We start from the raw sequence: 25,500 nt of genomic DNA, 5'->3' as shown, positions 1-25,500 counted from the left end.
GTTAACATGGTTACATAATTCATGCTCTTACTTTCCCCTTCATCCCCCCAGTTACTCCCCCCCATGGCTGATGCATATTTTCACTGGTTTTAACATGTGTCATTGATCAAGACCTATTTCCAAATTGTTGATAGTTGCATTGGTGTGGTTGCTTCGAGTCTACATCCCCAATCATGTCCGCCTCAACCCATGTGTTCAAACAGTTGTTTTTCTTCTGTGTTTCCACTCCTGTAATTCTTCCTCTGAATGTGGGTAGTGTTCTTTTCCATAAATCCCTCAGAATTGTCCTGGGTCATTGCATTGCTGCTAGTACAGAAGTCCATTACATTCTATTTTACCACAGTGTATCAGTCTCTGTGTACAATGTTCTTCTGGCTCTGCTCCTTTCGCTCTGCATCAATTTCTGGAGGTCTTTCCAGTTCACATGGAATTCCTACAGTTCATTATTCCTTTGAGCACAATAGTATTTCATCACCAGCATATACCACAATTTGTTCAGCCATTCCCCAATTGAAGCACATACCCTAATTTTCCAGTTTTTTGCCACCACAAAAAGAGCAGCTATAAATATTTTCCTACAAGTCTGTTTATCTATGATCTCTTTGGGGTACAAACCCAACAATGGTATGGCTGGATCAAAGGGCAGGTAGTCTTTTATAGCCCTTTGAGCATAGTTCCAAATTGCCAGCCAGAATGTTTGGATCAGTTCACAACTCCACCAGCAATGCATTAATGTCCCAGTTTTGCCACATCCCCTCCAGCATTCAATACTCTTCCCTTCTTTCATTTTAGCCAATCTGCTAGGTGTGAGGTGATACCTCAGAGTTGTTTTGATTTACATTTCTCTAATTATTAGTGTTAACTTAGAAAAAAACGCAGAACTATTAAATAGTCATAAAACCACTCTTTAATCAAGGGAAAGGGGGATGAGGGCTACTTGGCCTCTTTGGCAGAGCTGCGCCTTGTGCAGAGTCCAGGATTGAACACTGCTTTGCTCTGGTCCCTGACCCCCCCCCCCCCCCCCCCCCCGGGAGTGACACCAAGCTAGAAGACAACTCCAAGGAACAAAGGAAATTGGGGAACTTATATACCATTTGGGAAGATCCAGGGGCTGGGAGAGATGATTGACAGGATACGATCAAGCTAGAGAAAGGAATCATAGCTAGAGGCTAGGGTGTAAGGGAAGGGACTGCTTACACAATGGATACTAAAGGATGGTCCCTGCCCAGGTGTGTCTTCCTGGGAAGGGTCTCTGATACAAAGACCAAGACTACCTAAGACACCTTTTCAATACCCTCTCAGGTATTGAAAAGATAGGAAACCTCTCTTTTTTGGTTGTGAATGCCCTTCTAAATTCATTTGCCCCTAGGTGCTTCCCACCCCCAGAGGTGATTGATCTGTTGTGTTCTTTTGATCCCCAGTCACTTTCACTATCTACATAGACCCAGCCTTTTAGGCTATTGCTGGAGACTTGAAGGATTGGTATTCCAACCAGGAGTCCACCCACAACAGAAAGGAGCAATCTTGGCTGCAATAGTAGGGTTTAGTTTCCCTGCAGCCATTTCAATGGGTGGGGGTTATAGGAACTGCACTATCTACCCATACCTATTATACACTCCCAAGCCTCCCTTTCAGTTTTACAGGATCATTTGAATTTCATTGGCCCAAGTCATTCTCCAGAATCACAGTGGACCTTCTCAGGGCTGACTGAGGGGGCACTTGCACCTTCCTACAAGAAGACTGCGGTTAGTATGTCCTCAGGTCAGGCATAGTTGAACAGAAGGTGAAGGAAATCTAGGAATGGACCAAGGATGTTATCCTAGCTGATTCTCTCCCTTTCCTCATTTCTGTCTTGGATCCCGGCTCTGGCGGGACCTCTTTGTATAATCCTGGTCCTTATCCTTCTGGGTCTTTGCATTGTTAATTTAGAAAAAACACAGAACTATTAAATAATCACAAAACCACTCTTTAATAGAGGGAAAGGGTGGGGCTACCTGGCCTCTTGGGCAGAGCTGTGCCTTGTGCAGAATCCAAGAATTGAACACTGCTTCGCTCTGCTCCCTGATCCCCCTGGGAGTGCCACCGCGCTAGATGATGACTCCCAGGAACAAAGGAAATTGGGGAACTTATATACCTTTTGGGAAGATCCAGGGGCTGGGAAAGATGATTGACATTGTACTGGTAAGGATAGGATTTACAATCAAGCTAGGGAAAGGAATCATAGCTAGAGGCTAGGGTGTATGGGAAGGGATTGCTTACACAATGGATCCTAAAGGATGGTCCCTGCCCAGGTGTGTCTTCCAGGGAAGGGTCTTTGATACAATGGGGAAGACTACCTAAGACAAAAGGGTATTTAGCATTTACCCTGGGGTCCATTACTCAGTCTGCAACTGCTAGCCTGGGATTCCCTTCAGGGTGGATTCTCTCGGGAACTGGGAAGCACAAGCTTTGGGGGTCTCCAACCTACAGGCTATTTCTAAAACTTGGGGTTCGTCAGATCTCACTAAGCTACAAGTTTGGGGTCTCTGGATTCCACTTCGACAGCATCTTCCAAGTCCTAGTCAAGCTCATACAATGGGTACTGGGACAAATGCAACTAGTGGCCACTTCTGGCTGGATCGGGAGTGGGAATCGAATAATGATCCTCAAAACAACATCTGAATAGGAGACTATCCAGCACATAATAGTTGGAAAGAATTCCAACAAGAAAAAAAGAGAGGACTGAAGGGGACTTTTGCTGGGTGTGCCAGATAGAAGAGGCCATTAAGTCTCTAACCACAATCCTCCTCAGTTCTTTTTCTTTCCTTCTTTTCTTTTTCAGAAAGTACCAGGGCAGAAAGTCCCTAACTACAATCTCCCTCATGCCCCGCCCCCCTCCACAGAAGCCAAACCTGCTCTGCAATAGAACCAGATGTCCATGAGGATAGAAGAAAGTGGGGACTGGGTTTAGGAGAATAATCACACACTAGGAGAAGGACAGAATTGTTAGATTTTGAGCCCCTCAGGTGCACAAGGAAAATCTCCCCCTTGAAACTATACTTAAACACCTGCCTTAAATTCAGCAGGTACCTCCCAACTGAATTGCATCTCTGTTGCTGACGCCCTCTTCCAGAAGAGAAATAAAACCTGCTTGCTGCTTTTTAATCCCAGAGTCTTGTTTTTTCATTTTGACTCGTTGGTCTCAAGTCCCACACACTACTGATCGAATAACATCTGTGGAGCCACATCATTAATATTTTTTTAAAAACCCTACCTTTTGTCTTAGAATCAATACTGTGTATTGGTTCCAAGGTAGAAGAATTATGGGTGAGGGATAGGCAGTGGGGGATAGGTGACTTGTCCAGGGTTGTATAGCTGGGAATTAAGTGTCTGCGGCCAGATTTAAACCCAGGACCTCCCATCTCTAGCCCTGGTTCTCTAGGCACTGAGCTACCTATCTGACTCCACATTATTCATCTTAAGAAGACATTTTTGCCAGCATTTCTGTCCACTCTCATGTTCATTGCAAGAAGCCTGGAAAATCACAATAATTTCCAAATCATGAGGTCTAAGCCTTTTTGAGTCATGGATCCCTTTGTCAGACCAGTGAAGCCTATGGATCTTCAAATATCTAATATTTTTAAGTAATTTAAGGAAATTAAATTTTTAAATTTGATCTAGAGGTTAATATAAATAAAAATATAATTTTCCCCCATTCGAGTTCATACTCTCCCTGAAATATATCCATGGGGATAACTTTGGGAAGAGGGAAAGGTGTCAAATTTACTAAACTATCTATAGAAAGGAAGTAGAAATCAAAGGACCCATGTGAAAACCATATATAAGTAGAATCATTGTGATTATTTCCACTTGTCTGAAAATGCACACTGAATACTAAAGGTGCTTGTGAATGGGCAGTACTCATCCCAGGCAAGTCATTTGCATGACTTTACTGAATTACATTATGAAATGTGTCTATGGAGAAGAGATTGCCTTAGAAAGGAAGTTAATGGTCCCAAATGAATAAGGAAGGGCTATCTGGGTAGATAGAAATAAAAACAGTAGCAGTGATAACATTCTAAATGGAAAGATTTTACTTCTTTAATTTTTTCAGTTGTCTTAGGCTTGCTCACTGAATTTTGAGAGTTAGTATATATATATTTTTGCAAATATATCACATTCATTTGTTACATTCATGTTAAGCATATTTATAATAAAAAGGGCTCCAATATTACTAGTTCATAAATTTAAATATCCATTGTGTTACTTGTGAGTTTTCTTTTCCCCAAACATCCTCACATTTACTTTTAAGAAATTGCTGACAGTGTTTGCCTTGACAAAACTGACCCGACACACCCAACTTCCTGATTCTTGGTGGAGTTCAAAATGTATTACCATGACTAATACATGTCATATTAGAACCATTCAAAAGAAGTCACAAGGTTTAGTTTACCTATGACAGGGAAAACATCTGAGAATAAGAGAACTTTAGAATCCAAAAAAATTTTGTCATAACCTGAACATCCACCATTGTGGCATTAGAGATATATCCAATATGTGTTGCTGGTAGAGATAACTAGTAGGCATACTTCTACTCCCTACTCACAAAGATATATTTTAGCTCAGGTCCTTCTCTCTCCCCTACACTATTACAATGGCTTACTAACTGCCACAAATCTCTCTCATCCCCACTGATAGTCTATACCAGTGATGGCAAACCTTTTAGAGACCAAGTGACCCAACTGCAACCCTCCAGCCACATGTGAGCCCCCCCCCCCATCTTACCCCAGACGGGAAGGAGGAAGTGCACCCATTGGACTGCTAGGCAAAGGGCCAGGTGATGTGAGAAAAGTCTTCAGAAGCAGTGGTAAAGGAGAAGGAAGCAGCCCCTTCTGACACATGTGCCATAGGTTCATCAACATGGGTCTATAAATTACCAGTGTTGTTTCCTAGGACAGAATATAAATTGGCTTTTAAAGCAATTTAAAACTAGGTTTCAACCTCTTTCTAACCTCATTCCCTCAATCTAGAGTCCAGCCAAATTACAATTCTCAATATGTATTAGGGATATTGGCCTAGAGTTTTCTTTCCTTATTTTTGTTCTTCCTGGTTTAGATATCAACACCACATTTGTATTATAAAAGGAATTTGGTAAAGTTCCTTCTTCAGCTATTTTTCTGAATAGTTTATGTAATATTGGAATTGTTCTTTAAATGTTTAGTAGAATTCACTTGTAAATCCATCTGAACTTGGGGCTTTTTTCTTAGGGAGTTCATTGAGGTTTGTTCAATATCTTTTTCTGAGATGAGATCATTTAAGTACTTGATTTCCTTTTCTGTTAATCTGAGCAATTTATATTTCCTTAAATAGTCATCTATTTTACTTAGATTATCAGATTTATTGGCATATAATTGGGCAAAATAACTCCTAATGACTGCTTTAATTTCTCTTCATTGGTTTTAATCTTACCCTTTTCATTTTTATATTGGCAATTTGGTTTCTTTTTTCTTTTTGATCAAATTAATCAATAGTTTATCTATTTAATTGATTTTTTCATAAAACCAATTCTTTATCTTATTTATGAGTCCAATGTTTTCTTACTTTTAATTTTATTAATCTCTCCTTTAATTTTCAGGATTTCTAATTTGGTGTTTAGTTGGAGTGTTTTAATTTAATCTTTTTCTAGTTTTTTAGTTGCATACCCAATTCATTGATCTGCTCTCTTTCTCTGTTTTATTGATGTAAGTATTTAAAGATATAAACTGTTCCCTAATCCAAACTGTAATTCTCTCTGATCTCCATGTCTTTGTACTGGCTGACCTCCATGACTAGAATGGCCTTCCTCCTCATGTCTACTTTGTAGAAACCCTCACTTCCTTCCAGACTCAGTTCAAGTACCATTTTCTAAAAGAAGCATCTGGTTTCCAGAATCTACAGGCCAGTATCCACTTTTCCAACTTTCTATTCATCTTTATTCTATATGTACACATATGTCAACCTGGAAAAACACAGAACCACTAAAGTAGTTAAAAAGAATAAGTCTTTAGTCAGGACAAGGAAAACAAAGTTCTTATGGCCACCACACAGAATCATGGGCATACACAATACTGCCACACTGAGCTAGGCTCTCAGACTCTGGGAACAATGTGTTCAGGAAAATGCACGAAGTATGGGAATGTCCGCCATGGGAATTTCCATGACACTAAAGAACTCGGGGTCTTATATACACTTTGGGGAAAAAAGAAAGGAAGGCCAACTGATTGGCTTACATGGAGACAAGAGAAGGAATTGCCTGGGAAAGGCCTAGATACAATGGGAGAAATTTCTGTATAAGTAGAAAAATTTGTGCCTTTACGTTCTCCTGAATTCCTTTCATCTCCTAGTATCCCTTTCCCTGCATCCTCACATTTGTGTTTTTTTCAAATTTTGTATACAGTTTGCTGTAAGTACTTCCTCTTCCTCTTTTTTTCCCTGAGTGTGGGCTGAGAAAGGTGGCTTTTTACTCTTGCTTTTTATGTTAGTTATTATTAATAAATCTTATTAAATATAATACTTAGAATATTGTATATTAATTTTAATCTTTATACTTCTAAGAAAAAAGGATATTAAAATTAGATTATATCTACTATCCTATTTATGCTGAGATCATTGGGTACTTGAAAGTTTATTGTTCAGTCTAGGACAAACCTACTAATCCTATCTAGGGTGATTCAGGGATGTATGAGAGTTTCATAAAACAAAGTTGCCACATATATGTTTATATTGTCTCACCCCATTAGAATGTAAACTCTTTAAGGGTAGGGACTGTTCCATGCTTTATCTCTGGATCCACTGCACTTAATCTCATGCTTGGCTTTCATTAGAGGTGACAACTTTGTTTTATGAAACCCCAAATTTACCCTTGTCCCATGGGAACTTGCCTTCAAGAATCTCCTTCAAGACTGATCCTTATTCTAGACCAGGGGTCGGAAACCTTTTTGGCTGTGAGAGCCATAAATGCCACATTTTTTAAAAAGTAATTTTGTGAGAGCTGTACAGTGCTCACAGTGCCTGAAAAGAAAAATCAACTTTATGGCTCCTGCAGAAAGAGCCACATCTGGCCCTCAAAAGAGCCAGATATGGCTCGAGAGTCATATGGTGCCGACCCCTGTTTTAGACTGAACAATAAGCCATCAAGTACCTTGGCTAGAAGAGATGGATATAGTAAAGTCTTAAGTGCCTTTTTGTCTTCTAAATTTCTCTTTTTGTGTCTAGGTCTCTTTCAGGTATTCTAGCCTCTACCTAGAATTCTCTTTCCATAGTTTCCATGTAAGCCAATCAATTGTCCTTCTTTTCCTATACTTCCCTAAACAATATACAGTTGTCCCTTACTATATCGCAATTCCCTTATCACAGCTTCACTATATCATGGGTTTTTAAAAAATATATAATTAATTCTGTATTGTGGAGTTTTTGCTATATCTCAGGATTTTGCAGATCAGTACTATACTGTGCACAATGGAAATGCAGTACACCACTACTGCTTGCACAAGTTTGCCAACGTGAAATTGTACACTGCACACTACGGGCTGATAGAATGAAAGACAATCAACCACAGAGTTCTGTTCTGTATTCTGGGTGATCATTGGCTCATTGATCATTGTTCTTCTTGGATTTTCACCTATCATGGGGGGGGGGCGTGTCTCTGGAACGTAACTCCCACGATAGGTGAGGGATCACTATTTTATTTTGAATATTTTCCCATAGTTACATGTTTCATGTTCTTTCCCTCTCCCCAAAACCCTCTAGCCCCCCTTAGCAAAAGCACAATTCCACTAGGTTTTACATGTATCATTGATTAAGACCTCATTCTATATTATTGATAGTTGGACTAGAATTATTGTTTAGTGTCTTTATCCCCAATCATATCCCCATCAGCCCATGTGTTCAAGCAGTTGTTTTTTTTCTGTGTTTCTCCTCCCACAGTTCTTCCTCTGAATATGGCTACTTTTCTTTCTCATAAGTCCCTTAGCCTTGCTTTGGATTCTTGCATTGTTGATAGTAGAGAAGTCCATTATGCTTGATTGTACCACATTGTATCAGTCTCTGTGTACAATGTTCTCCTGGTTCTGCTCCTTTCATTCTGCATCAATTCCTGGAGGTCATTCCAGTTCACATGAAATTCCTCCAGTTCTTTATTCCTTTGAGCACAATAGTATTCCATCACCAACAGATACCACAACTTGTTCAACCATTCCCCAATTGAAGGGCATTCTCTCATTTTCCAATTTTTTGCAACCACAAAGAGCGAGGCTATAAATATTTTTGTACAAGTCTTTTTCCTTATTATATCTTTGGGGTATAAACCCAGCAGTTGTATGGCTGGATCAAAAGGCAGATAGTCTTTTGAAGCCCTTTGGGCATAGTTCCAAATTGCCATCCAGAATGGTTGGATCAATTCACAACTCCACCAGCTATGCATTAATGAGGGATCACTATTTTAGACCACAAGTTCATCGGTTTGTTGGAAAATTCCCATTTTGGATGATTTTTTCCCCAAAGACATTGTTCCCAGAATCTGAGAACTTGGCTATTTATGGTGTTGTATGTGACTCTGTGTGTGTGACTTTGTGTAGTGGCCATAAAAGCATTGTCTCCCTTGTCCTGATTAAAGAGGTATTCCCTGTAATTGCTTTAGTGGTTCTGTGTTTTTCATATTGACACATTTGGAGACCTCAGGGAGATTTGAAGTTGTTGTCGCCACTTGCTAAAACAACTCCCAATGTGTGGTACCTTCAGGAATCCACTGAGTTCCAGTTAGGGCTCAACTTGGCAGGTTAGCTAGGTGAGTGAAACTCAGCAACAAATCCTTATGTATTTGGGAAACTGAACCATTCTTTAATCAAGAGTTTGTTGAACTATGAACAATCACAGAGATTGCCCTAGAGGTTAAATCTAGAAGCAATGGATCTCCTTTGCAAAGAAATAAAATTTAGATTCAATGTCAGGAAGAACTGCCTAACAAGATAATGGGGCTTTTTTTGATAGGTCATGGGTTCCCCTTTTTCTGAGAGTGTTCAGGCAGAGGCTGGATAGCTGCTTGTTAGAGTTGGGGTTCCTTACAGCTATGGGGTGGACAAATTTTGTGATTCTGTGATAGGCTAAGAACCTTGTTTGCCCTTGTTGCTCTTGGTGTGTTGGTGTTCCTCCTCACCTATTACTTTATATAAGGATAGGGAGTTGAATGTATGATTTCATTGATAAAGAGAACTTTGGCTGAGGGAACTCCCTTTATCAACATAGGTTAGGATTTTCTTGATAACTTTTTAAAAGAGTGGCTTGGAGTACCAAAAGGTCCTGTGTCACACTTTTACTGAGTCACACAGTGGCTGAGGAATTCAAACCCAAGTATTCCTGGCTTATTTCATACTACCCCTCCATACCCACTCTTTCTACCTTTTCTGTCTTCTTGCACATTTGTCAGTGATGGGCAACCTTTTGAGCTTGGTGTGTCAAAATTTGCCCCAAAAACGAGCATAACTTGGGTAGTGTTTCACTTTGAAAAAAATCCATAATTTGTGATATTTAAAGTTTAAATAAAAATGTATAATTTGTAATATATAACTATATTTAATAAACTAAAATAGATAAATTAATATAGATAAAATTGTCATCTACAGTGCACAGTGTCTACGCTACACTATAGCAAATGTTTCATCCTCGGCATGCGGCCCCATACTTCTCTGTGGTGGCATGTAGCCACATGTTATCGAAAATGGCTATGCGTGTCATAGGTTTGCCATCACCAGTCTATTCCATACATTCCAGCCATACTGTGCTACTTTCTGTTGCTCATACAACACTCCAGCTACAGTTTTCCTGCCATTTCACACCCAAACAGAATTTTCTTCCTCTTGGAATCCCTGATTTTCAAAATTAGTTCAATCATCATGGACTCTTTCCTGACCTCCATCTACTCCCATCCCCTGCATTTCTGAATGGGATAGGAGCACAACCAGTGAACTCTACCACTGCAATAAGTTCACAAACACAGATTTGAGAGGCCATTGTACAAGACAACACTTTATTACTTTGTGAAAGGGACATTTCCCACATTGAATGCTTGAGGAATGTCAAAGTTTTTAGTTCAAAGACCCTATTACAGGGTTTTTTAATCATAGAAGCATCTGGGTTGGTGATGCTGCCAAGTACAAATGCCTGTCTGCTATGGTTCTCTGTGACACTCATTGCCATCACCATCATCACCACCTGGAGTCCGGAATCCAGTTTCTGCCCCTGCCTGCCCAAACTTGTCCCTGGGAAGCCTCCCAGAGAACACCAGCCACCCAAAATGAAGTGCCTCTTTCTCCTTCCCATGCCCCTGGCTCCTACATGGGTGCCCAGGATGCCCTGACAAGGCTATGGGTCCAAAAAGGGCCAGGAGAGCAAGACAAGCCACACTGTCCTTGTGCTTCAGACAATTGGTTACAGAGTTAACTTTCCACTAGAGACAAATTAGTTATGTGTAATTAGGATTTGCTCCCCCAAACTCTCTTTCCCTGCTTCCCATCTTTGTTAGGTCCTTACATTTTGGAGATAAAGTTGTAAGTGTAGCTCTGCCCTTGCTCTCTTCTCCCAGCTATGGAGGTGGGGTGAGGTGAGAGGCAGGAAAATTTTGCTCAGGTGTTTTTTACTCAAGTTTTACTTTTGTTGTTGTTTTTTATTTCTCCTACTTCAAGTGATTATTAATACACTTTGTAAAATATTATACTTGATGTTATTGGATATTAATTTAAATTTTACAGCTGAACTCACTGATGACCTCCCAGGCCTGGTCTGGCCCCCTTTTTTGGTGACTTGTGGCTCTATGGGGGTTGAGTGGACACAGGACTCTCCTGCAGCTCAGGCTTCCCTTGGGCCAGACTCTGGCCTGGCTGAGGGTGGCCCCTTTCAATGCTCTGTGGGAGGGAGCTTCCTGGCCAGCCAGCCAGCCCCCTCCCACTTCCAGCCAAAGAATACTCCCCACCAAAAAAAAAAAAAAAAAAAAAAAAAGGCTAGAGCCTGTCATAACAGGAATCATCTCTGACATCTTTAAAAGATAAGTGAGTTAACTACTGGGCCCCTCAAGGCCTTTGAGATTTGAAATGGACTAGCCCAGGGTTTTGTTTTTAGAGGAGGGGGGATGTTCTAAAAGAGAGAGAAAACACTAACTTCTTTCTAGGTTCCTGAAAACATTGGGGTGAAACATTTCTTATGAGAAAGACACAGATTATATCCCACTCATCCCCAATTCCCTTTGTTGGTTGTGTCTTCCCTCCTAAAAGTACCTTATATTGCTTTTGTGTGTTTATGTATGAATGTGTTATGCTGTCACTGTTTTTAGTCATGTCCAACTCTTCCTGATCCTTTTAGCGTTTTCTTGACAAAGATTCTGGAATGGTTTGACATTTCCTTTTCCAACTCATTTTACAGATGAGGATTAAGTGACTTACTCAGATTCATACAGTGTTTGAGGCCAAATTTGAAATCAGGAAGATGGGTCTTCCTGACTCCAAGTCCAGTACTCTATCCACTGTACCACCTAGCTGCATACATCAAATATACTCACACATGTTGTTAATTTGTAAAAACACAGCATTATTAAATAGAAAAACCAAGTCTTTAATCAGGAGAGGGATAGTGTTTGATATTTAGGCCTCCACACAGAGTCAAGCATCCCAAACCACACAGAGCCAAAGGCCCTGGTACTCTGGCTACCAAATCCCTGGGAATATCACTGCATTAGATGATAGCTCCAAAGCACCACAGAATTTGGGGAAACCTCTTGGGGAAGTATGGTTGATTGGCTTTATAATGGTCACAAAGAAATGAGAAGTACAGGACAGGATTATCAGGGAGAGGCTGAAACTTTACTAAGGATACAAAAGGGAAAGATCCAGCCAAAGGCTGGGCTTACTTGGGAAAGGACTTTGATATGGGAGAAACTACCAAGAAAAAAGGGTACTTAACATCTGACTAGGTCCTGATAAGAAGTGACTATTCTCTCCAGAAGTCTCTCCCACTGTATCACACCCTCCTTCAGAGGATTGAACCCAAGACCTTCAACTTAGGAGACTGACAAGCTGCCCACTCAAACTCAAAATAAGGTCTTTTGTTAGTCTGAGTCTAGTGAAGTTGGACTTTCCCTCAGGGAGGAACTCTCATGTGAGTGTCAAACCTGGGGCTTTTGCCTTTAAGCTAAGTAAACCGAGGTTCATTAAATCTTTCTAGGCTACAAATTTGGGGGCTTTTAGATTCCACATTGACAGTGTATAAAAGACAAAGGCAGAAAAGGTTGCTGGCCTGAGTGACTGAATGGGAGATGAGAGAGTAGTGCCGGCCTATCCCAGTGATGGCAAACCTTTCAGAGACTGAGTGCCCAAACTGCACTCTCACAAGCCATGTGAGCTGCCTACCTTACCCCAGACAGGGGAGGGAGGAAGGCTCCCATTGGGCAGAGGGACAGGTCATGTGAGAAATGTCCTCAGGATCATGGAGAGGGGGAGGACAGCAGCCCCTTATGATTCACTAATATGGGTCTAGCATCAGAACTTTGATGCTAGTTCTGACTTTGAGGTTAGCCAGGAAGCTCCTTCCAACTCTCAAATTCTATAATTCTCTGAACTAAGCACCTCCAGGCCAGAGACTTCTTCACATTTCCACATATCAACAATCAATCACTAAATATATCCCTCCTCGGGGCCAGGCTAATGGCAGCCACTGCCCTGGAGGAGCTCGCAATCTAAGGGCAAAGACAAGATACACATTATGTACTAGCCAACTGGACTGCAGGATAGCTGGGACATGCTTAGTGCGCGGTGCCCAGCACATAGCAAGGGGGTTAAGTTCATAGTTATTGACTGATGGTTCACCAGGCCAGACCTCTTAGCTTCTCCCAAGGCTACTTCCCAGCAAATGATGAGGAGCTCTGCCTCCGCTCCATCAGTGGCCATCTTCCAAGGAAAAAAAAAAGCTCTGTACTTTAGGAGGCAGCTGGGCAGCCCAATGGGCAGCATCGGCCCAGGAGCCAGAGGAGAGTTCAAATCGGGCACGCCCAACCTAGGGGACGGCGTTGACCAGGTCGCGTCATAGTTCCCTGCCTCAGTTTCCCTAATCTGTGAAAAGGTGCCAAGAACGGGGCCTGCCAGAATGGCCAACGATTGGGCTCCTACAAAGGGAAGCGCTTTGAAAGGCTGAAAAGTGCTACATACAAGCCTGCAGTCGGGGTTCTCAAGGGTTGCTCTTGCCCTGTAGGGCAGTACTGAGACTGCACCTGAGACTATGGTATCCAAGAGGTGCGCCGCACGGGGTAACCCCGGCAGGCCACAACACTTGAGGGACTAAGTTTCGGCTTTCGAGGTGGCAGAGCAGAGCCGGGAAGTGGGGGAGGGGAGGAAGGGGAGAGGGCGGAAAGTGAGGGAGAGCAAGGAGGAGCCGAGGGAGGGGCGGGGCCTAGACCGGCCAAAGGGAGGGGCAAGAGGCGTTGGGCCGGTCCGCGATAGGAAGTGACGTCACACGCCTCGCGGTACGTGCGCGGACGTGGCGGCGGCGGCGGGGTCAGCGCCGGGGGGCGGAAGTGGTGGCCGTGCTTGGGTTGGTGTTTGTGTTTTGGTTTCGGAAGGCGCCCGGCTGCTGAGTTCGGGGGAGCCGGAGGAGGAAGGGGCGGAGAAGGAAACAGCAGCGGCAGCGGCTAGGGCCGTGGGCGCCCGGCTACGGCCGAGAGGGAGGAGCGGCGGGAGGCGGGGACGGAGCCCGACGGGGGCGGCCCCAGCGGCGCGAGCCCCACACCGGCCAGTCTGAGGGAGGGGAGCAGCTCGAGGAGGCGAAGGCAAGCCACGGACAAGACGCCGGCCCCAGGCCTCGTCCTTGAGGAGACGCTGGTCCCGCCGCACCAGGTAACGAACCAAGCCGCGCTGCGCCGAACTCCGAACGGGCCGCGGGCCCCAGGCCCGGCCCGGTCGGTGTCCCTATTCCCGGCCCAAGATGGCGGCCTGGGGCCTCCCCTAGCTGACCGAACCGCTCCGGGCCCTGAGCATCGCCGTCCACCTGTTGGGGTTCCCTTTGAGCTAATGCGGAGTCTGGGGGCCGCAGATCCTTACTTGGGTATTTGGGATGTGGTGGGGCTCCCAGGGCCGCAGGCATTTGGGATGCCCCCGAGGGTTTCGAACTGCTCTCCCGAACTCTCCGGGCCTCAGTTTCCTTCTCGGCTAAGTGAGGGGATTGGACGAAATGATCATCTCAAGGTCCTTTTAGGAGCCGCTGGCACTTAGTAAAAACTGGGTGTTGTCTCGTAGGTAAAATCATTTTTATGTCGAGATCGCTGTTTTTAAAAACATTGTAATTCTAACTCTGTATTCTTCCGGGGCCCTTGGTGGCTGAGTTGCCTCTCTGCCTGGGTTGGGAGTAAATGTCCAGGTTACCCAGTTGAAATCCTTGCCCTACACTCCTCCCAAAAAGATTAAAAACAAAAAACTTTTTTGCGGTAATTTAAAAATTCAAAGGTAAGATATCCTAGTCCTGTTTTGAGGATAAAATGCACTATCTGTAAAGGGCATTGATAACCTTAAAGTACTATATCATCATTAACTAGTGTTATTCTGAGCCCAAAAGTAAGTAACTTTTACTTTGTCTATATTTTTAATATTTCGGAATTCTTTTTAAAGCCCGCAGTAATGTGGGGTGGGAGGAAATACCTTTGATATCATTCACTTAACTGTCTTTCAAATTATTAAAATATTGTGATAAATAATTTAAATATTCTATTAGAAATGAGTGGTGTGATATGAAAGCCTTATCTTCTTTTGTAAATATGAAGACTTGAAAGCCTGTTTTTATTATTTTTACTTAATTTTGTCCATCCAACTAAACTGAATTAAACCTTTCTGATAATCTTTTTAGTTAATTAGAAAGCATATACCAAACTTTAAATATCAAAATAGTCACTGAAAGTCAGTAGTCCTGAATGAAAGGTAAACTTAACAATTTTAGTAAATAAATGCTTTTAAAGTTGTCTGTCTTGGGAGGGCCAGCTCATTGGATTGAGAGGTAGGCCTAGAGAGGGGAGGTCCAGGATTCAAATGTGACTTCAGATACTATTTAGCTTTGTGATCCTGGACTAATGACTTAACCCACTTTGCCTAGCCCTTATCACAGCCTTGACACCTTGCCAAGACAGAAGGTACAGAGTTTAATTTAATCTTAAAGCATTTTGGTTTGGTCTCTTAAAGCATTGAAGTAGTAGATGGAGTATGGCACTTGGAGTAAAGAAGACATGAGTTTCAAATCCTACTGCAGATATTAACAATGTGAAACTAGGGAAATCTCTCTAGCCTCCCTTTACTTATCTGTAAAATGAGGGTGATTGGTGCACCTAGAGCAGCTAGGTGGCATGTTGGAGTGTAGAGCCTGAAATCAGGAAGACCTGAGTTTAAATATAGCTTCAGACACTAGCTGGGTGACCCTGAGCAAGTCATTTAACCATGTTTGCCTCAGTTTCCTCATCTGTAAATTGAGGTGGAAAAGGAAATGGCAAACAACCAGTGTCTTTGCCAAGAAAACCCCAAAAGTGGTTAGGAAGTTAGACAAGACTGAAATGACTAAATAAATCTCCAGATTTTTAGTTTAAACTGATATTTGTAAAGTGCTTTGCAAACTTTTAAAGTACAATAGAAATGTTAGCTATTGTTATTATGAATTTCTATTTCTCATTGCTATTACTACCAACCTAACAGACTTATACTAATTTTATACAATTTCCAGCCTTTTGATTTAAATTTTGGAATTAGTACAGCAGTTCATTCAATCTGAGCTTGAGAACTGAGACTGTTTTTTGTCTTCCCTTTAATTCCAGGTTAGCATAGTACCTGGCAGTCAGCCAGTAAACATTTATTAAATATCTAGACTATACACATAGTAGTAGATAGTTAATAAATGCTTGTTGAGTTGACTTGAAGCACTTGACAAGTGCCTTATATTTGCTTTGCATTGTATGTACATAGTCAAAAAAAGTTCCTCTCCTCAAAGAGCTTACTGTTAGATAACTAAGAAGTCTAAACATAAAGTCCTTTGCTCAGTAATCTAATAGGCACTTTTAGAAATCATACCACATCACACAACTAGGGAGTGTTTCTGTTGCCAGGTCATATCCTAGATAGGTGTGTTGATGCATTTTAAGTCTACCAGATATTTCATTAGCATTTAATCATTGTCCCCATGATGTGCACACTTAGTAACCTATTTTCCCATTAGTTAAGAATGATTCTTGTAGGCAGATGTTTCCACATGTGTTTTATGGCCTAAGAACAATTTGTTTAGTCATTCAGTCAGTCCAGCTCTTCTTGATGGCATATGGAGTTTTCTTAGCAAAGATACTGGAGCGATTTGCTATTTCCTTCTCCAGTGGATTAACTGAAGCAGAGGTTAAGTGACTTGCCCAGGATCACACAGCTAGTGAGTATCTAAGGTTGGATTTGAACTCAAGTATTCCTGATTCCAGGCCCAGGGCTCTATCCACTGAGTCACCTGACTGCTTTCTAAGAACAATGAATAATATTTATTTATTGATGGTTAATTATGAAAACTACATTATAATAGAAGTTAAATAATAATTGAATTCAAGGCCTCTTAAAAGAGTAGGTCAGAAATAATATTGGAAGTATCTGTAAGTTCAGTGACGTTTTAAGAAGTGTATAGAGAAAAAGTATAGGTATGTAGGTAACAAGGGTTGAAATTCAAAGAAAAATTTTGGCTATTATCTTTAACAGTCACTAGTTCTCTTAAGTTTAAGAAAGTTAAAGGTGAAAAGAAGCAGGATAGAGTAGTTTTTAACTACTATATTGCCTATATTCTTGGATGGTTTAAAACATGTATAAGATATGCATATGGATATCATGTTATGCAAGATATTACTGAAAAAATGTATATAGGAAATAGCTGTGCAATCATTAACGAAAAAGAAAACATTTCCATAGTGACAAAATAAAATGTCCCCATGGTAGCACAGGAATAATTTTCAAAGATTATAATCTTTAACATTTTCAATTGCAAAATTAAAAATTAGCAAACTTTACAAAAATAAATGAGTTTATTTCACAGAAAATCAAGTAACTGTCATGAAATATTAAACAGTAGTCAAAACTTATTAAAGTAATTCATATTGGTTTTGATCTGTTTTCTACAATTAATAACTTGATATTCATTGTGTTTTTAACAGATTATTGCCAATAGAAAGAAAAATATTGACGCTTGCATCCTGGAAGTCTACCATTTAAGAACCTGAAATTAGGGACTTTATTCTAATTTGGACATGGCTAATCGAGGAGCAACAAGACCCAATGGGCCAAATACTGGGAATAAAATTTGCCAGTTCAAACTAGTACTTCTGGGCGAATCTGCAGTTGGAAAATCAAGTCTTGTGCTTCGATTTGTGAAGGGCCAATTTCATGAATTTCAAGAGAGTACCATTGGGGGTGAGAACACTTTTTTTACTCTACTGAATTTATTCCCACACTGACTTGAATCATGTTTATATGATCTTTGTTATTTAGAATCTTTAGAATGTTTTAATATCTTTCCTAAGGATGAAATAATAGTACTTTCACTTAAGAATGGTGATTAAGATGAACATTTGTGACCAGTGTCCTGCAAGTGATTCAGTAATAAATAGCTACTTAACTAATGATATAAATATATTCTTTCTTTGATTCCATTAGATTTACCACCTTGAAGGGGGATATGATGCTATAATATGCAAGATTGTAGATTTAGATCTAGAAAAAGCATCACAGGCAGGCCATTGTATGTAACCCCCTCACTGAGGTTCCAGGTCAGAAGTGTCAGGGAAGATTTTGAGTTGAGGTCCTCAGACTCATCCCAGAAATAACAGATTTTCATTATATTTTGGCCTAGTAGTGTAACATTAGGAAGAGCACATGCTGAAGGCCTGATTTTTTTTTTTTTGTAGCTAACCTGATTGCTCGGAAATTTATTTAATCTTTCTGAAATTCTTCTCATCTTTTAAATGCTTTTAGATACTTCAATTTATTCATGAAAAATCACTTCAAAAGCACAAGTGGGTTGATGCAGAAAGCAAGGTGGATAAATGTATGTGATACCATTAGAGACAATTTCTAATAGTAGCTGGATACTTCCCACTTAGATTGATGCAAATAGTATGGTTACACCAAGGGTCACCTGGAAAAATGACCCAATGTGGTGAGGTATAATCCAACTATTTTCTGAAATTTTACTTTTCAATAATAGTCTGTTTTTTTAAAGATGCTTTGGAAAGAAAATAACTTTTTTTTTGCCCTATACTTGTACATTTTCTAATTGCAATTATGATCCCCTGACCTACATTTTTCTTAGTAGACAAGTTTATATTATTCTTTGAGAACAGTTTTTAAAAAAAAACGAATAAAGGGGGCAGCTGGGTAGCTCAGTGGAGTGAGAGTCAGGCCTAGAGACAGAAGGTCCTAGGTTCAAACCCGGCCTCAGCCACTTCCCAGCTGTGTGACCCTGGGCAAGTCACTTGACCCCCATTGCCCACCTTTACCACTCTTCCACCTATGAGACAATACACCGAAGTACAAGGGTTTAAAAAAAAAAAAACCGAAAAAAAAAAAACCGAATAAAAGATCTGAATTTGATTTAAGATGTCACTGTTTTTGAAGGTTCTATCTAAATAAAAATAGGACTGAGTATTAAAGGTTTTAAAGCTTTCTGGTAGGGTTCTACCCCCCAAAATTTCTGGTGGCAGTAATTTCAAGTAATGTAATATAAACTCCTGTATTTTAATTGGAATATAGCAACCATTACTAACTATTCTGAATTGTTTAATGCTGCTAAGTATTGTTTAAATTCCCATTTTAGCATTCTTTCATGCTAGCTAACTTTCGGTGATGAATACTTGCTGTATAAAGATTTATAGTTTCCTTAATATCTTTCATATTGTTCAATTCAAATTACAGCTGAAACAACCTGTCATTTAAATTCTTCTGACAGTGGTTGCTAGACATTTTCTTTCTCTACTGGTAGTTATGAGATTACTATGAAATGGCCACGCAGTGAAATGAATAGAGCCCTGGACCTAGAATCTGGAAGATCTGAGTTCAAATTGAACTTTAGTGTTTACTAGCTTTGTGACCCTGAGCAAGTCACTTAGCCTCTGTCTGCCTTGGTTACCTTAGCTGTAAAATGGGGATCAATAATAGCTACCTATGTCCTTGGGTGGTTTTATATCAATCAAATGAGATAGTACCTGTAAAGTACTTATCACAGTTCCTGGCATGTAGTCTCTCTTCAAGACATTTCTAACTTGTATCATCTTTCTCCCATGCTGTTTACCATCTTTTCTAACATTTAGGATTATTTGTTATCTTTACTCTTCAGGGTAACCTGTCTGAACAATTTCTATAAGGTGACTGTTTCTGTAAGAATGAAAATAGCTAACATTAACTTGTAGGTCCCTTAGATTAGACCAGTTTCAATAGCTTACCAACATCTTTCTGGACACGAGGGCACATCTTCAGGTTACAGAGGGAGAAGGCAAGTGGTCATTAGAATATATGCATCTTGTCTTCCAAGCCTCATAGAAAGAAGAGTTTTAAAAGAGGTACTTAAGCCAAGCTGTCTTCACCAGTGCTTTACATTCAACATTCAGCTCTTCAAAAGACCTCCCCTGGGGAGAGTGAGCCTCAGAGAGGCCAGGTGATATTGGTGGTCACAGATATAGCAAGTATTAGAAGAACTATTTGAATCCAATTTCTGTCTCCGAATCTTTAGATTAGGCTCTGCTCCTTTGTGTCTGGGTGCACAGTAGCTATTTAATGAGCCCTTGAAGATCTGACTCTTCCCTATGTAAGGTAATTTCATCTGTCTCCATAGCCCCTAGAATATCCTGAAGGCACAAAAACATTCACATTCATTTTAACTGACTATTAAGTAATATCTACAAGGGTTGTTCACACTAAGTCACTGCCTGATGAAGCAACTTTAGAATTGCTACCCTGCCTGTGTCCAGGCATACCCAGACTGTGATTCCCTCCAGACTCTCCCGTGTACCCACAGAGAACTTAAATCAGGATATGGCTGTGGGCTAGTTCTTAGGTTTAATTCAGCATCCAGTTTAAAGTACTTAAAAAAGTTTCTTTCACCTTTTTAGTATTGGCATATAGGGAAAAATGGGGAATTGGGGTTAAAAGCTGTAGATAAGAGTAAATTATTATCATTGTCTGGTCAGCTCCTTCACAGGCTGCTACATATTTACTTTGTCTAATTGCAGCATTTTTATTTGGCACATTCCATGGTGTCCATCTAGTGTGATGACTTTTATTCCTAGTTTATTCATAGGATAAACCACTACTTAGTTTTTCGACATTTAGAGCTCTAAAAGGTGGTCATCCCTGAATAAATGCATTTTGTTCAGGTCCAAAGTTTTCATTATTTTGGGAATAATGTTTATTGGATTCATTTATAGGATTTCGAGCTAGAAAGGGATTGAAAGAATTTTTATTCCAAAGGCCAGGGAAGATAGACCTACTGAAGGTCTCACAGTAAGTAGCAGTTAAGTAACAAATCTAGGTCTTCTGACTCCAAGTTAAGGACTGTACTATACTATATTTTATTATGGACTATTTTAAAACCCTAAGAATTTTTCTTAAAACCCTTCTCTTCTGTCTTAGAATCAATTGGTTCTAAGGCTGAAGAGCAGTAAGGGCCAGGCAGTTGGGGTTAAGTGACTTGTCCAGGATAACACAACTAGGAAGTATCTTAAGGCCAGATTTATGTCCTGGCTTGCTATCCACTGGCCACCTATCTGTTCCTAGGACTTTTATTTTCAATAGAATTGTTAATAAAACAAATTCTAATAAATTATTACACATCCTTCAGAAATACATTAATTCGTCCCCATTCATTTCACATATCAAACATTTAATATTTGCTGTGCATCAGACAAAAGACAGCATAGTTCTAAGTTGAGAAGACCTGGGTTCAAGTCTTGCCTTGGATTTAAACTGGCTATGTGACCCCAGAAAGTCACTTATAATTTCTAAACTCCAGGTAACTCTAAAATGAAATTGCAGAGAAGGTGCTCACACCTACTGTGGCAAAAGAAGGCTCAAAATGGAGGACTTCTCTTTAACAATGAAATCACAAGGCCCTTCCTGATCCTTGCCCAACTGTCAGAGACACTATTCTTGAAATTAAGGATGCAGAGACAAAAATAAAAGTCTTCTTTGAAATTTATTTGTAGAAGTTTTCTTATAAAAGAGGTGCAGAAAATGGACTCCAGTTCATGACTGTACATATGAACACTAAAGTGACTTACAAACTGAAGAAAAGTGTAGTCTACGTAATAAAAACTAGGTTAGAAATTTTGCCAAAGCAAGCGAATGGAATAGTATCAGGTGTTCTTCATGCTAGAATATGTTGCCATTTGTAGCATTGTGGCCCTTTAACTTGAAGCTAAAGGCAAAGGAGAAGAAATGCATTTTGAAACAATAGCTTTAGAATAAATACTCCAATTTTTTTTCTATTGAGCATTGTGTATGTTCAATCTCCATGTGGTTTTTTTTTAGAAAAATTATAGAAAACATGCTTCCTTTCTCAGCGAGAGAAATATCTTCTGAAGCAGTCATACTTTAAAATTTTAGAGGCTTTAGTTTTAAACAGAAGAAATATACTATTAAATTCATTGTCACCTTTAGACGGCATGTCATCTCTAGGAGAATATAGGTTAATATGTAACATATTTGAGGATGGGGAGGATTGATGCAAATATAATTTGTTTTCATTTTGCATCATTCTGTTCAGACCTATAAAGGAAAAATAAAGTACCTTATATATCCTTTAAATACTAAATAAAAATAAACTACTTCAAAACTGAGAAGCAGGTAGAGCTTCAAGTAAAGAAAAGCTTCCTAATAAATGTATCCAAAAGTGAAGTGGTCTGCCTTAGAAAGTACCGGAGTCCCCTTCATTGGAGGTGGTGAGGGAAAAACTGACTGGATGACCACTTGTTGAGCTGTATTCTTGTTCAAATTATTGGAACGGATAGTTTCCATTTTTTTTTTAACTTAAGAATCTGAGTAATTGACTTTTCTTTTTTTATTTTATTGCTATTTTTGTTTTTTACTTCACCTTCATTTCTAAATACTTCCGCATCACTTTCCCAGAGAACCATCCCTTATAACAAAGAATCAAAGGGGGGAGGAACCAAAACTACCTAATGCACTGACCAAATCTGATTCTCTTTGCCTTAGTTTATTGTTCAGTATGTCTTAGTCTTTAGGCTACTGCCTCTGGGAATTTCTTGGCAAAGATACTGGAATGGCTTGCCATTTCTTTCTCCAGTGGATTAATGCAAACAAGTTAAGTGACTTGGCTAGAGTCATGCAGCTAATAAATGTTTGAGGCCAGATTTGAACATAGGTCTTCTTGACTCCAGGCCCAACACTCTATCCATGAGCCTTACTTTAATATATAATAAGATGAGTTTTTCCTCCTTGTGTGACCCTATGTCCAACAATCCAAAAATGGGACATTTCACAAACATTTGTTTGCTAGGGACCAACATTTACTGCTTTAAAAATCAGTTTATTTTCCTCTTTTAAGCCCCCCCCTCCCCCCCCCCCCCCATGGAAATCTTGCTAAAAATCTGACAGCATTCTTTTTAAGAAGACTGGGATTAGGATATAGTTCAAGCTGATAAGATCTCAACAATGAGAGCTACATCTAACATAGAAACCTACAGACATTTGACACTACCACCACTTGTCCTTCCTCTCCTTTATTGGTTGCTGTCACGTAGGACCTGGGCATGGAGGCTAAAGAAGGTTACAGCAAAGAAGTATCATGCTATCTTCCTCAGTATCTGGGCAGAAACTCATCTATGAAGGAATATCTTCATAGGGATGTCTAAGTCAAAGAATTTAAGATCAGAAAGAAGAGTAAACATGGGTATCATGAAGACTAAGGCCAAAACGAGACTTGGCACTTCAGTGTTCCTGAAGTCCTATCCCTATAACTGCCCACACCTTGGAGCCCTCCCTACCTCCCAGGTCAGATCCTACAATTGCTGCCCTTCCTCTATCTGTCCCAGCTTCTGGAATATCTCTAGAAGTTCAACCTTGGTAGACCCAGGTCCCTGCCCCCCCTCCAAATGGTAGAGTGGCCTAGGAAGAAGGGAAATTTACAGTGCTATCAGAAGCCTGAGTTCACTAAATCTTAAGTGTTGGAGAGATTTGAAAGGCCTTTTAGTGTAGCCAAGTGATGGGCAAACTATTCCCGGCAGGCCAGATCCAGGCCATAGTTTGCCCATCACTGCCTTAAGCAATTCCCTAATCACTACATCTGGATGTGGGGGCAATGTTTAGGGAATTGCTTAAGGCAGAGATGGGCAAAATATGGCCTGAATCTGGCCTGTGGGGGAATAGTTTGCCCATCACTGGTCTAGCCTATAACTTATGAAGAATCCTTTCTAACAATACACTACCTCCTGAGGCCGCCCATTTCCACTTGGATAGCTCTCATTCTTTAAGATGTTTTTTCTTACACCAAGCCTAAGGTTGCCTGTCAGCGATTTCCCATTGTAGGAATTAAATTTAAGGGTTTGACTAAAATATGAGAAATTCTAAAGTAATATTGTGGTCACCGATTAAAGAATATTATAGCTCAAGTCAAGTGACTTTTAGTAGCTTTTATTTACAAAGAGGTGGAAAGAGTGAAAATAGAGAAATGTAAGAAGAGAGTAGAGAAAATGTCTAGCCTATCACACTAAATGTTGCTCTGGTGTCCAACTCAGCCCCGCCAGGGCTCATTAACCCTCAGCCAGAGGACCCGGTAGTGTCTTATTTAAAGGTTCCAGCAAGGTAGCCTTCTCCAGGAGGAGGAAGCCTCTCTGTAACTTAATCTCTCCAGAAGCCAGGAAGGGAAGGCCAGCTACTCACTCACCCAAGACAAAGTCCAAAGAAGAAAGAAGATCCAGAAGCAGTCCAAGAACTGAGGTCCAAGTCCAAAGCCACCTCCAAGAAGCAAGTCACCAGTCGAAGCTCCAAGCCGAAGACTCCAGCCAAAGACCCCTGGACAGGAAGTTCAGGACTTCTTATAGTCCTTTTTCCATGTCACTTCCTGTCTCTTCATCCACTTTACAGGAACCAATTGCAGTCTTTCAATTTGCTTAGCACTGCCCAGGGGGTGGTTTCTGGCCTCTGGAGTTGTCACTCACTTTAGTAAGTGACTTGAGAACTCCCTTACTTAGTGTTACTTAGGGTTGTTTAAGTTTTTGGTTGACTAATTTAAAGATTGCTGAGTGATAAAAAAAAGTTAGATTTACTCTTCACACCATTGTCCATCTTTCTGCCTCTGGCCAAGTAGTAGCAGTTTGTCTTCTGCTTGACAACCTGTCAGATACTTAGGCTGCTATTATTTACCCTCTGAAGGGTCTCCTTTTCAGATTAAGCATGTCCATTTCCTTCATTCCATCAGTCTAATGACTAGCATTTTATAAAGTACTTTGTTTTCAAAGCACTTTACATGTTCTTTCATTTCATCCTCACAACAACCCTGAGAGCTAGGTGATGTTATCCCCATTTTACAGATGAGTAAACTGAGACACAAACAGTAATGAAGTGACTTGCCAGGGTCACACAGCTAGGAATTGACTAAGACAAGATTTAAACTGAAATCTTCCTTATCCCGGGCCCAGCAATATCCACTGCACCAACTAGCTTTATTCATAAAGGAGTAGGCAAGAATTAAAATTTAGCCATTTGTTTATTATTTAGGAATAAAAAATGCCGGTTAGTATGTTACCATCTGATGGAATAGTAATGGCCCTGTCAGGTCTTTGATGCATAATGGTCTATTTGCTCCTATGCTAAATGGCTTCATTACAGTAGCAAAAGGCATGCTTTAATAATTCAGTTTGTTTGTTACAGTTTTGTTATGTCAAGTGTGCCTGCTTCTAACAATTTACCTTCCATCCCTTGCCCCCCTTCTAATTTATTGCTAACTCTACTGTATACTACTTGGATAAGCTTTTTTTTTTTTTTTTCTTAAGAATCATTAGTTGTTGAGTGAAGACTTTGGGAGATCTTCCACAGGAAAAGTATGTGGACTTTTCAACAATAATTATAGTAGGTTAGAGGCCTTTTTTTTTGGTTCTGCTTTTGGCTATTCCATATAGTTGAGGTTGTTGAATAAATGTCTTCTGTATAATAGATGTTATTATAACAGAAAAAAGTTTGTGCTTTTAAGCCTAAAACAAATAGGATGATTTGTAAATATTAGAAGCCGAGACTTTGGGAACTCATTCTTGAAAAAAGATAACCTTTTCCTTTTTCTTGGTCTTAACACAAACTTTGCCATCAAGCATTTTAGTTTAGATTGTAATTATAAACGTATCTTGGAACAATCTTATACTTTTAACATACTTCTTGAGAATATAGGAAAAGTAGCAGGTGTATATAATTCTAAGTCTAGGCACTAGCTGTCTTAAGGTGC

At 40.2% G+C, this 25,500-nt stretch overlaps 1 protein-coding gene across 1 annotated transcript in view; it reads left to right on the top strand.

The window, feature by feature from the left end:
- Nucleotides 1-13,633: 13,633 nt before the first annotated feature.
- RAB5A (RAB5A, member RAS oncogene family) overlaps nucleotides 13,634-25,500 on the top strand; it is a 42,908-nt gene continuing 31,041 nt past the window's right edge. The window contains exons 1-2 of the mRNA XM_044677623.1: nucleotides 13,634-13,892; nucleotides 17,210-17,465. Coding sequence (XP_044533558.1) covers nucleotides 17,303-17,465 — 163 coding nt within the window. The 5' untranslated portion in view covers nucleotides 13,634-13,892; nucleotides 17,210-17,302. The remainder of the gene's footprint in view (nucleotides 13,893-17,209; nucleotides 17,466-25,500) is intronic.

Source organism: Gracilinanus agilis, chromosome 5, assembly GCF_016433145.1.
Source record: "Gracilinanus agilis isolate LMUSP501 chromosome 5, AgileGrace, whole genome shotgun sequence".
NCBI classification, from domain to species: Eukaryota; Metazoa; Chordata; class Mammalia; order Didelphimorphia; family Didelphidae; genus Gracilinanus; species Gracilinanus agilis.
This window is presented reverse-complemented; position numbering and strand designations above follow the sequence as displayed.